The sequence below is a fragment of the Drosophila mauritiana genome, chromosome 2R, assembly GCF_004382145.1.
Source record: "Drosophila mauritiana strain mau12 chromosome 2R, ASM438214v1, whole genome shotgun sequence".
Taxonomy (NCBI): domain Eukaryota; kingdom Metazoa; phylum Arthropoda; class Insecta; order Diptera; family Drosophilidae; genus Drosophila; species Drosophila mauritiana.
This window is the reverse complement of record NC_046668.1, coordinates 21,519,595-21,533,366: the sequence shown is the minus strand read 5'-3', so window position 1 is coordinate 21,533,366 and position 13,772 is coordinate 21,519,595. Positions and strand designations below refer to the sequence as shown.

Below are 13,772 nucleotides of genomic sequence, written 5' to 3'. Positions count from 1 at the left end.
GCCGGCCGGCCACACAATTATTGTTTAGAGCATGGCCCAATCCTGGTACTCGGCTACGAAATCCATTCGGGAAATCCAATTAGCCATTTGCTCTCCGAACGGCGAGTTTGTTGACCAGGAAGCGGGCTTCCCGATCGGAAAATATGATTCATATTGGCCATTTCCCCCGCTCCGCGCTCGGAAAAGCGCCTGACACTTTTCGCTCTAATCGTAAAAGGTAATCGCCACTGCTTAGGCGCCTTTCCTTTGTTTTTCACTTTGTTGCAATTACCGCAGAAGTCGCGGGTTTTGACTTATGTTTCTTGGGATCGCTTCCTCTGCGATTGCCGATAATTGCCCATGGAGGCGGCCTACAAGGCACCGTCTCTCCACGTCTTGGGACATGGCTTTGGCCATTCGCAAATGGCCAAAATGCACCCATGGAGTTCCTCGGTTCGTTGACATCCCCTGGACTTCGATAATCGCTGACGAGTGGGAGGAAGTTCGCCTGGCTGTGCGTGGAATGGTCAAGTGTCGAATGGAACCATAAAATCCTACAGTATTGCTCATAAATGCTTTTCAGTTTCTAGGAACTTGCGTACTATGATTGGGTAAGACGAGAACAGGAAGGTCTTGCCATTAATAACAACTGAACAATAGGAGGTTTATATAATATAAACAGAAGACCAGTTCCTAGAACAATCTAGGAAATATTTGTATTAAAATACATTTCATTTGCTTAAGTTTCTCTTTAACCAGCTTGCTACTGGATCTTCCCCAACGTTAGAGGCATAAAATGTCACCTTCAGTCCGTCGATTTCCATTGCAAATGACTGCGTTCTTGGCTGGGATCTCCCGGCCGACTCGCATGTCCAACTTTTTGCGGCTACACATGTTTCCCATTAGCCAATAGAGGAGGAGAATAAGAAAAAGTTTCACTGGCTGCGGACCTAGTCATCTCGCATTTCAGACTTCAGACTCGGACCGACAATGAGATGTGCCTGAGCCGCAGTGTAGTTGTCGTGGTCGTTGTTAATGATGATGTTGACACAACTTGTTAACAGAATAATTTATGCGACACTGACTGGCCAAATGCTTTAAAGGCAACAGAAACAAAGTTTGGAGTAGCGGAGGTATCTATTGCATGTTTAATGATGCCACGAGTGGAGCATCTTCCTATCCGGAATCCGGATGCGCGTGCCGCACCAGAAACTGGGGATCAAATTAAGAGCAGTCCCGCAGCTTTTTGGACGGACTTCCAGGCTTGGAAAGGATGGTGGGGGTTTCAGGATTTGCCGCCTGTTTTTTGCCATTTGTCAACGTCGCCAGTTTCAAGATTTTGGCCAAGCTGCAGCTTCACTTTGGCTTCGAGTGTAAAAAATGATAAACGCATTCGCTTATGATGTGCAGAGCTTCCATAAATCATGCTCGCCTCTTCAAAGTTTCTGCAGCTCTCTCCACACCACTGGCAGTGCCGCAAATTTGGCCCGGCCGAGAGATCCCGACGAGATTCCGGAAATACAAAGGACAGGGGACAGAGGTCGGGGTCAGGGGACAGAGGTCAGAGGTTGCCACGCGACAGCGCTCAGACAAACAAGTGTCGCTTTGGGTTCCACGTTGAGCATGATGATGATGGAGGGCATGAGATGGTAACAACCAGCAGTTCTGGCGATTTACGAGCTCCAAGTGGGGCACCAACTAGTCAGTGGAGTTTCAGCTGGCATTTGATAAGAACAGGTCAAGTTGCTTAGGTAAATAGCAAAACGAGTCCACAGGAGGACACTCATCTCCAGGAATTTCAGCTCTTCAAAAAGACAGAAAACGTAAATTATGTTGTGACTTGCACAAGCAAAGAGGTTGGAACATATTAAACCAATTTCCTAGCTTGAGAGAAATGGTCCAGGGAATGTTATATCCTTACAACTTGTATTGACTTTGGTGAATGAAACAAGTGTCTGCTTCACTAATAGAACTATTGTATTTATGCGAAAACTTGACCACAAATTGCCGTTGATTTCCGGATAGTTTTCCCACTCATCAAATGGCTGGTGGCAAGTTCAATCGATATTCTAATAATGTGTTCGACATGTCAGCCAAGTGCCTATGATGGATTCCGAGGGATTGGGGCTACCAGAGTCAACAATGGTCAACAGTGGAGCAGACCACCAAGGTTCTCCGCCTGGACTACCGACGACCACTTATGAAATTGAATGTAAACAAAGCGGGCGACTCGACTTTCCACCCCACTTCCTTGAAGACCCTTCCTCTGTTCGACTTGACATATCGGCGCCACGCAGGCAATTAACATGCGATTGTCATAAATTTACTCAATGCACAGATTATTAAACATTCATAAAATAAATTACCCAGCCAGCCAAAGTGCATAAATTCTGAATTGATTTTAGCGCATTGTGCGGGACAAAGGAAAGCGATTGGGGGAGTTGAGTTCGTTCTTCCCCCGTCGAAGGAGGGGAAAGGAATCTGGTTATTGAATTATAACGATGTCGGCCAGAATGGCCAAGGGAAAAACATAAACATAAATTCCTTCAAAGTCTTCGAGCGAAACAACAATTGCATAGAAATCAATTTCAGAGGCGAAGCGTTCAAGGGTTAAATTCCAAAAGGGGAGTTATAAATTGTGTAAGTGCAACGCGGGGGAAGTTGTGAGTTGGGGAGCAAGACCCCATTTAATGGCGATTGTGGCTTGTCGCAGGGGTTGAAACAAAGACTGTCCATAGTTTCATCTCGATGCGAAGGGAAGTGGAAGAGCGACCATCGACTGGAGGAGCACTTGCCATTAGAAATGGGATAGTTTTAACAACTTCCCCATCAAGTCTTGAAGAGCCACAAGAAAATGGTGTTGTATTGCCCGCCTTTAAAGCTCTTTTTGAAGTTTCGAAACCGACTTGTTTTTGGGGTCTATGATTAGAGATTGAAATTGGGTTTAGACTAAACTAGCAGATTCGCAGTTAACCACACAGTTCTTAAGGCTGCTTGCATCCGCAGTGATTGCATTTCAGCTAACTGCATTACCCGGCTCCTTTGCCAACTCCAAGCAGATAATTTCGGGCGGAATATCATTAGGAATTCCCTTTCTGGCTGCAAATCGGAGGAGGGGCGCGGCTCCTGCGAACTTAAGTCAACTGCATCACAGCACAGGGAGAAGCCCCAAAAAAAGGAGGAGCTGCCTGATGTGAAGTGAAATGAAATTACGAAGAACCAGCTGAATGTCAATGTCCTCCCACAAGAAGCCGTCTGCGATGGCAAAAACAAAGAGCGAACGGAATGTATGTACAGCAGTATGTACAAATATATATCTTTTTTATGACATTTCTGACAATTTATGATGCAAATTCCTCACCCGAAAACCGAAGAATGGAGCGGGGGCACGAGAAGAAGGCTCCGACAAATTGTCGAGAAATTGCATAAAACTATAAAAAAGCCAAAAAACGAGAGCATGAGGGCAAAAAACAAATTGTTATGCTGAAATCTGTAATCTGAAGTAGTTGCGGATGCACTCGAGGGATATTTATGGTGGGAGCGAGAGGGGGAATAACACAGAGAGAGAGAGAGAGAGACAGCCACACTCCGGGCAAAGGGCAAAAGCTGTATGCAAAATTGTTTTATTTCTGCTTTCATTATTTTGCTTTATATTTCGTGATGGCTTTTTATTTTCTGTTGACTCATCAGAAAATAAATTGAAATATTCTTGTTGACAAAACCGTACCGAATTCGGACAGAGAACTTTTTGCTTTTTGCCATTGCATGATTTATTTAATTTACTAAAACTAACACAACATGGAAAATATTTGATAATAAAATCACGTTCACACGCTTAAGGCCACAAATCAATTGGTGCCGCCGATATCGAAATCGAAATCCAACGTAACGAACCCATCAGCCATCAATGCAAGCGGCCCGAACCCAAAGTTCATTATAAAATTATTTGTCCTCTTTTAATTTGGGTCCCGAATTCGTGGAAAGCCTTTTGACCGCAAGTGAGGACTTGGCCCCACCTCGCAAATCTGCCTTTGGCCCCAATGGGAATCAATAGCAATCTATCCCAGGCACAAACTCTTTCGGCGTGTGAGGTCTCCTTTGCTCGTTAATATGCCAGTGTTTTATTTAAAAGTCACGCAAACAATCCAGCAAAAATATCTATAACCGCATGGAAAACAAACTATTGGTAGTCAAATATATGTGGACATTTTCGAAAATAAATACTGAAATTTAAACGGCTCTTCGACATCTGGCGGCTAACCAAACAAGAATTTTTTTACGAGAGCTTAATTAACAAAACACAAATTCGCGCTTATTTTTCTGAATGAAATATCCAAATGGAAATGTTGACGAATGGGAAAGCGAACGCGGAATAAGCCTGGCTAAAATGAACGGATTTGTTATCTAATTTATTATGGAATTTAATTCGCGACACAAGATTTCAACCAAATCATTTCAGAATGGCAAAATCAGAAATCTTTAAGCCTTCAAAAATTATCAAATTTAGATAAAGCTGCATAATGTTATTTACTGTAGAAGAAAATAAATTTAAGTAGCGGCTATTATTATTATTGGTTATAATGATAACACTTTTATTGAAGTGATATTCCCACGCAACCCAACCAAAAATTCTCTTTTGGCCAGAACGACTTTAAAATGGGTGTGGGTTTTGGCCTCTTGACTGATTTCCATTTGGCCAAAACGCAGACGTGGCACAATATGTTATGAATTTTTATTGAGTTGTTTGTGTGCCAAGGAAAAAATTAATTTATCGCCTTCGTCGTTATTGTTCAAATAAAAGGCCGAAATCTAAATGGGTGATCGAAAAAACGGAGGGAGGGAATGTGGAGTCGGGGCTTTCGTCATCCTCATCCGGGCTCCATGTCGCCATATCATCGATGGACATCAATGTGGGGATATGTCAGAAAATCGGCGGGCGGGGAGACGTTGCCTGAATTTAAATGGACAAATTAATTGCGTTTGTCAGGCTTGTGGACAGGTTCTGGCCATTGGAACCTCGGCAGCAGCACAAACCCAAGCGGCCGGACAAAGAATTAATTGGTTTTTGGACACTGGGTGAAATATATTTAATTTAGGCTTAATGCCGGACAGAGATTGCATTTTAGTATGCACCATCTCAAACTCCTCGCAAGTGTCAATTTGGCATTGAGTCATGACTGGGACCGTATCTGTATCTCCATCTGTATCTTTATCTGTGCGCGATCGCCGGGCCATCAAATAGCCATTAAACAGTAGACCATTATCCTAGCTGATGGGGAATGATACCTGAGAGCCTCCACAAAGGATCTCCCTCCGATCCCAGACCGCAGGCGATCGTGCGGTGCAGTCGATGATCGAGGATCGGGACATAAATTATCACTTGGTTGTGGGTTCGACAAAGTTGTTTATAGGGGGTTATGTGTGGAATGGTGACGGGTAGAAGGGAATCCACTGAGGGAAAAGTCAAGCATTTTATTCAAATTGATTCCTTACCTTGTACTTTTCTTCGTACCTTTATTCAAATACTTCGTTCTGTGCATCGTTATGCAAGCAGGATACCTACGGTGAATAGAATAGTACTCCCCTAAAGTTGGAAATCCCTCTTTTGTCCGATCTGAGTTGACAGTTTTATTGTGTCGCCTTTCTGAATTAATTGAGCCGCCCCTCAGTTCCAAATGAAGTCGTTGTCGCGTTTCCGAGGAATGCGGCGAGGATGGGATACCCGGCTCATCCCCTGCGGGAAGCTGGGCTCGGAGGACCACACATCGCGATGGAGACACACGCAGCTCCGAAAACGAACCCAGAAAGCATGGCCTGAACAAATTGCTTCTTCTCTATTTATTCGGCCTGCGGGCGAGCCGTTGCCAATTAATTATAATTGATTGGCGATATTAACGGAAATTATGATGATTATGATTATTCGCTGGAAATGCACCCGCAGATACGTATGTAGATACGTTTTTCTGTCGAAAGATATAACGAGGCACAATGAAAGCTGAAAACTATCCGGATGATGTATGATAAACGACTTAATTGTTTTTTATTCAAGCTCCCCGCCATTGGCATCGAATACATTAAATGATAGATGTGAATGCTGAATGGAACAAATTTGCCGGATTGCAGAGAATTTTTAATTCGTTAGACGTAGACAACAATTAAATTTACGTTACGATTGTTCGATTAAGTGTGGTCACATTGCTTGTTATCGATTCCCCCAGTTGTCACACTGAACTTTTTAATCGGAGTAGCTTTTATTGTGATTTCATTTTAGTTCACCAACAAGGCCTGGTGCTCAGGGATTTCAGCTGAAAAGTATGAGACGTTCTCGGCCCACGGATCGTTCCTGGAATGCTCTGCGTTCGCGTTCACGTTCGCGTTCGCCATTCCGTTCGCAATCCATTTATCGATCCCGGCCCTCCCGTTCGGATACCATTTTCACAGACAGGCCGCGACTGCAGCGACGTTTCGGCCGGCCCGCCACCTCCTGGGACATTCCACCCGAGGGTTATAGCCACCTGACTCCGCAGCAGTACAAGGCCATGCAGGCCAGCGGGCAGATTGCCTCCAGGATTCTTTCGGATGGCATACACGCGGGGGAGTCCGCCGCGATTTCGATGATCACTCGACAAGCTCGCCGCCTGTATGTGGGTAATATTCCATTCGGAGTTACGGAGGAGGAGATGATGCAGTTCTTCAATAATCGGATCATGGCTCTGGGATATGAAGCAAAAAGCTCGCACTACATGGACGGGAAGGCAGTGCTGACTTGCCAAACGAATCTGGAGAAGAACTTTGCCTTTCTGGAGTTCCGATCCATTGACGAGGCCACCCAGGCCTTGAATTTCGATGGGATGGTCTTCCGCGGACAGACCTTAAAGATACGAAGGCCACACGACTACCAGCCAGTGCCCTCGATTTCATTCTCTGCGATGGAGAACTACAGGTCATTTAGGGTCCCGGCCACCACCATAGCCAATCCTCCAAACGTTACCATTCCTGTGACCACTATTGTCCCCGATTCCCCCAATAAGATCTACGTAGGTGGCTTGCCCACCTGCCTGAATCAGGACCAGGTCAAGGAACTGCTGCAGTCCTTTGGGGAACTGAAAGGACTGAATCTGGTGATGGATGGCAACACGAGCCTGAACAAGGGATTCGCCTTCTTCGAGTACTACGATCCCTTGGTTACCGATCACGCCATAGCTGGATTGCACGGCATGCTGCTGGGGGATCGCAGGCTGGTGGTCCAGCGTTCCATTCCAGGCGGAAAGAACGCTTTCCCCGGCCACACAGCACCAATAGTCCAGGTACCGGGAATATCCACACTACTAGACCCTGGTTCACCTACCGAAACTCTCTGTCTGCTGAACATGGTGCGGCCGGAGGAGCTCCTGGACGACGAGGAGTTCGAGGACATTCGCACGGACATCAAGCAGGAGTGCGCCAAGTTCGGAGAGGTTCGCAGCATCAAGATCCCGCGTCCCATCGGACCATTTCCGAAGCGGGGCTGTGGCAAGGTCTTCGTCCAGTTCGAGTCCGTGGAGGATTCGCAGAAGGCCCTTAAGGCGTTGAGTGGTCGCAAGTTCAGCGATCGCATCGTGATGACCTCGTATTACGATCCCGAAAAGTACCTGGCGGATGATCTTCAATAAAGTCGTAATAATAAACCATATTAACATATCACATATGTATATTAAAATGAACATGTACAATTAATAGTCAGTCCATCATGATGCCTGTTGAATCGGTCCGCTGATGTGGCCAAGGCCACGAGCGATAAGGAAGTTAATACCCAGTTCTCCACTATCGTTGTTGTGATATCATCTGCTTAACGCTTTAAGTTATCTGGGCCCAGAATGTGGGGACACGCCTCCTTGCCCCCAAAACGATGGCAGGAATTCAATTAGGCAGACCGACTTAAGCTGCAATCCTTAAAGCTGCTCGAAATCCGACAGCTCCTGCAGCAGCTCCTCCGCTCCCCTTTTATTTCCAGTTCCCCTGGAAGGGCCAGGCCAAAGCTCTTGCTTAATTAAAATTTTAAACTTTACGCTTTATCGCCGGCATTTCTCGGCATATTCACACCTACCGTCCGCTTATTACGAAGCCCAGGTAATGCCTTAATGCCTTTTCAATGGAGAAGCTTCTTCGGCTGCTTATCTCGCCGACGAACGGTTGCATTTTCTCAGGTTTCACGTTTCGAGGGTCTTGGGGCATCATCATCCGTCCCGCCTGGGGCTGGGTCTTTTCTTATCTCGAAGTTTGGTCATTTGGTCGACAGCCGATCATCAATACTCGAACGCGTAATGAAATGGTCAGCACACGGAGAGAAACAAGTTTGACAGGTGGCAAAGTTGCATTTATCTGAGTACCAGAAACCCTATACTTCTTCCTCACAGTGAGTTACTCCCCATTTCTCGCAGTGCAGTGCTAAGAGCGTTGAAAGCCCATCTGCAAACGGAGCGATTTATCAGTGGCAACGACGAGCACAGCTAAACGCTTTATCGGACTGGAGGAGATTGTGCCAGGAAGGAGATGGGAAAGAACTGAGAACTTGAGTGGACCGTGGCCACAAATTAATCCAACGCCTTGGACTTTTGTCATTCACCGGAGGAGACGATCTGAAGGCGAGCCTTTCATTCCGGGGGCACCAGAAAACTAAGAGACTTCTTTCGAAGCCGCTGCTGCTGTCCCATGAAAATCAATGCCTCGATGGGTAATTAATAAACGCCCATAAAGATGCGGATACAATAAAAATTCCAGACTTTCGTGGCGGATAGTGGTGGGGGATAGGAATCAACTCCAAAAGGGTTTCTTTGATTGTGTAGTTTTTTCCTTCGTTGATTTTTATGAGCTGGCAGCTGCGCTTTGGGGATTAACTGGATTGACTTCTAATCTCGTCCAGCAACTTCTCCGCCCTCTATTGTGTCCGAGGTTAGGGTCTGGATGTTAGGTAATCGAAATTGAGCAATCAAAGCCACAGTTGAGTGAACCCAACGCCGAGCCCTTCATCCCGGCGGCTTCTATGCATTTTTAATTGCATTCTCATCATTTCATTTGAATATGATGTAGTAGATAATCACTGGGCTCCTGCCAGAGCAACGCCTTCCTCCAAAATCGGTTGTTAAACGACTCTTTTTACCCATTTCACCTCCGTTGATTGTTCCATTCGGTGGCTGGGAGGGAATCAGAAGCTCGTTCCTTCACTTATCGCATCCATCACTTGATTTGTGTCCCAACGAGTTATCCAACTTAATTAGCTGGATCTGCAGGACGTTGTGTTTCACTAATGATAGTTTAGATGCCCGGGCGCAGTATAAATTTGCCAAAGATACTGAGATACAGATACTCTATGCAGATAGGGCGATCCATAAAAATTTGTTCTTCTAATGATCGCGAGATAGACATCTATCTCGCATGCGTTCAATTTGTACGGATTTAATTAAGATACACGGTGAAGTTCACAGACAAAAGCGGACTTAATGAAGTAAACTGCTGCAAATCAACGGCCAGAAGTTAATCTCTGAATTATTTAAAAACCAGGCGGGCCAAGGAGGCAGCGTTTTTCTGGTTCTCAAAGGGCAGAAGCCCGAATTCAATTAACCAGAACCTGTTGCTTTGTTTGGTTTGCCCGCAATTCAATTCAATTCACATTTCCGGGGCCCAAAAAATGAAAAATAAGAACTGAAGAGGCGAACAGAACACGCGAATAAAATCAAATAAACAAATATTGTTGTGCAGTTCAGGCGAATCTGTAATTTCCCCTTCGTAGTCAACAACAAAGGCTAAAAACAAATTACCAGCGAGAATAATTTCACCGAAATTTCAACTTGGGGTTGTAACTGAAAGGCAAGGGTGGGGTTTTTTTTGGGTGGCTGGATGGTATTCCCCGCCCAGCCATCCTGTCACTGCCATTTCCATACCCACACCCACACCCACTCGGAATCCCAATCCCGCTCCAGAGTTACACGTCGCTTCGTTAATGGCAGCGCAATTAATTCGAGCAAATCGTCTGTGAACCCTTTTTATGACCTCTAGGAGTCCCCGGAACAGCCCGTCTCATTCGCAGATAAAAATTCATTAAACGACATCATTGGAGAGCTTTGTTTCGCTTTGAACTGTTTGCCCGGCGATAATAAATGCGGAATAGGAGCGCAAATGCCGGAAAAGCGTTCTTTAAACGCTTCGGAGTTTTCCATTTTCCGGCGCGGCGAAAATTGTTTCGGTTTTATTTGCGTAAACTGTTCAACAGCCGAAAATAGAACATAAAGCAAGAATACACCTGGCGGTTCTAAATATAAACGGTTTGTTTTTAGGGTGAGCCAAGCCTTAACTTTGAGTTTGGCTTAGTTCGACATTTATAAAACAGTGAGTGGGATTTCTCTCGTTGTGCTGCTTTGAAAGGACAAATATTTCCACCATTCATCGAGCTACCTCGTTTTCAGGGGCATAAATCTTGCCGCCTCATCCTGCGGAGTTATATTGAACTAGTTCCCCTAACAGCATTAAACTAACCCATTAGCTGGCTATTCAACTCGCTCGAGCACATTGTTACAAGATAATTCCGCTGATCTATTACGCGGCTCAAGAGCCATTTGTCTCTCTAAACTCTTACACAATTCCAAAACCGAGTCCCGAATGCGAGACGCGAGTTCGAAGAACCCATTTGTGGACACCCTGCGGCGCCGAGGGAAAAACAAAGGAAAGCGCTGGGCATCCGAATGGGTTTTCCCGAGTTTTCCAGCAGCGCTGCGAGGGAGGGACCAGCGCGAATAACCTGCGAGCTGAGCGCACTTAATGAGGGTCATAAAATCAAGCGCCGGTCCTCAGCCTCCAGACGGAGGGAAAAAGCGGCTCAGACGGTCGGATAAACCGAAACTAAAGCAACCTGCGAAGGTGTAACAGGTGAGACGGCAATGAAATCATAATGCCGATTACACCGAGCAAGCATAACGAGGCAGTCGTGCCCCAAAAGGACATCTAAGTGACCCAGAGCTTGTGATTCGAGGCGGCAACCGTTCCGTGGCATTTAACCCTTACTCCAGTATTTGCTTTGATATTGTGCCGCAAACCTTTTAAATCGCTTGTTTGTGAATTACAGAGCGCGGCTCTGTCACCTCGCTCGAATGCAAATGCGTGTCAACTTTGACCCCAAGTGAAGCCGAATCACATAATCCCCAAGAAGCGACCAGATGTGGAGCAACAATAAGGGCAGCGAAACAATGGGGAAAAACACAATTTAAGCTGCTCGAAATGCCCGACTTTTTCGACTGGCCGCCACTTCACTTGGCCCGGCATAATCCAAACTAAATGTCCGACTTAATTTTGTTGTTCAACTGTCCTGCTTGTCGTGTGCACTGAGAGAAAAGTTCACAATTCGTCTCTCAGGGCTTTTAGCCAAGTTAAAAGCCAAGTGCTTTCATTGTTAGCTAGTGTTATTTCATCCCATTTATTCGAACATCGGTTTCTTGATTTGTTGTATCCTTTTTCTGATACAAAGGATGTTTTCAACCCTCTTTGCCACCTCTTATTTCTCCCCTTAATTTCCCCATTCCAATTTTGTGGGTACCTGTCATTTCCTCGATGACCGTCAACTTGTGAAACACGCTGATAGTGGAGTGAACTTATGAGTGTAAGTGCAGATTACATACCTGCGAATAGCTGTGGCGTAACCCAAAGGTTCACTGACCTTCGGCAGGGCGTGTCCTCCCATTCAAAAGGACTTCGGCTGACTTGTCCATGTTTGTGTATTTCTTTTTTTGCCGTGTAATGCTGTGAATGCTGTAAATGCCGTGAACTTCGAGCTCCGCCCACTGATGAATGCCCGCTGCTCCGGGAGTCATCTTCATTCTGCTGGCGAGCATTTGTCCTGCCGTTTGTTTGGATGCTGCTGCAGTGCCACTACACCCCCCCAACCATCCTCCCCCTGCCGACCTTCGCTGCCCCCTTTCCGCCTGTCGGCATCCACACAATTCAACTTCAACTTTTGATACTCATCTGAATTTGCATTATTTTCTTCTGCTGCTGTTTGCGTTGCTGCTGATTTTAATCTTTCAACTGCTCCTCTCCGCTTTGCCTGCCCTGCCCGTTGCCCTGTTTTATTTAGTTTGGAATCTTTTTGCCGTTCTTCCTCACCGGTGATTTGCTGGTGATATGTACCTGCCGCCCTTCTGCCGTCCAGGTGAACAGGTTTCCTTTCCTTTGTTTGTCGCGCTCTGCAGGCTCCAACGCACTTGCCACTCCACTCGGGACTCTTTTTCCCATTTTCCCCGGCGGTCTTCATTCATTCCATTCCATTCGCATAAAGAGGCGAGGACGGAAAAAAGTATCCTAATTGGTATTAAAATTGACGTTATTTTTTCCAACCATTCCTGCGATCCAGCCATTGTGATGCGATGCCTTAATAGCTTGGATGGTGCCGCATTTGTCTTCTGGCCTCTGCTTGCGCACTTTATTCAGATTGCATTGAGCCGAGAGTCTGATTTCGGCCAAATTCGGGGCACTTTGGGCCAAACGCATTTCTCAGATGACAGCGAGATTAAAATCGAGAGATAAACATGATCACCATGCCCTTCAGATTCCACTGGCTGATGTGACCATTGCATTCGGTTTAATTTTCCCGTGTTTTTGTTTCGTTTTTATCATTTAATTTTTTCGTTACCTGATTTTCATCTTTTGTTTGGCGCTCGGGCGTAATGCCATCGGCGTTTTTGTTGGCAAGTTATGGAAAAAAATGGAAATTCTCTGGAGGATTAAATTTAAATGTGGCCACTTACACGTAATTAAGTTCACTGCACTTTATTTAAATGTGTATTAAGCCATTTTTCGCAGCACCAATATGCAGAAATAATTAAGCCGGTAATAAAATTTTATTAAAGCTTAAATGGATGTGTGCAAAAATTTGCTGTATCGATTGCATAGCAATTAAATAAAATCTCTTAAAGTCCTTTAAATTAGCTTGAGTTCGGCACATCAGAATGGCATAGGTCAGTTCCAATAAGAAAATTTAAGTTAACAGTGCAGTACTCCGAAAACTGTTGAAATTAACATCCTCCTTTTACATTTCCTTTTGTCAATGGCATTACTCCGAATAAATGTTAATGTTTATGTTGTCAGTATATTTTGAACTACTCCAAATTTATTAACTAATATATGCTTTAAAAGGTTTTAATTTATTGTTTGTTTTGCCGAATTTTTTAATTTATTTAATTTCTTATAACATTTTATATTAATATCATCCAAATGGGTTCCACTTCGATGCTCTCCGAGAATCTATGTGGACTGTGTGGTTTTGTTTTTGTTTGTGGAATTCATCCGAAATGTGTGCCATTTTGTGGCCAATGTAAAAGTAACTTTTATGCAAAATAAATGTAAACGCAATTTGATATTATAATAAATTAAGAAAGTATTGAGTGCAAATTAATAGTAATAAAGTTATACTTTTAAATTCAATAATCAATTAGTTTACTGAGATAAATTCATTAAAAGATGCCAAAGTAGAGATTAAAAATCCCAAAAAAACCTTCACCGTAAATATAAATCAATTCCTGCTTATTACAGCGCAAACAGGTTTTGTTTTGGCAGCAGAGACAAGGCTCAAACTCAGGGAATCAAGATCAAGAATTTTTGGCCAGCAGAATCGAATTAAATGTTAACATAGCTTCCACATGTTTCTCCTGCGCGACGCCTGCGCTCTGAGAGCACTGTTAGCATGCGATCCACAGGCGAGCGATGCGATCCACACGCGATGCAGTCGCCGACTCGATTCATAAATTGCGTTTAGTATTGCCGAGAGA

The 13,772-nt window shown here is 44.8% G+C and overlaps 1 protein-coding gene across 1 annotated transcript; it reads left to right on the top strand.

The window, feature by feature from the left end:
- Positions 1-6,262: 6,262 nt before the first annotated feature.
- On the top strand, positions 6,263-7,657 carry LOC117136581 (splicing factor U2AF 50 kDa subunit). Its single transcript, XM_033297554.1, has one exon. The coding sequence runs from the start codon at positions 6,294-6,296 to the stop codon at positions 7,629-7,631; it is 1,338 nt and encodes a 445-aa protein (XP_033153445.1). The 5' UTR covers positions 6,263-6,293; the 3' UTR covers positions 7,632-7,657.
- Positions 7,658-13,772: the final 6,115 nt, after the last annotated feature.

Bases quoted from the DNA above. Each gene is read 5' to 3' on its own strand.
- LOC117136581 (XM_033297554.1), top strand. From the start codon at position 6,294: ATGAGACGTTCTCGGCCCACGGATCGTTCCTGGAATGCTCTGCGTTCG.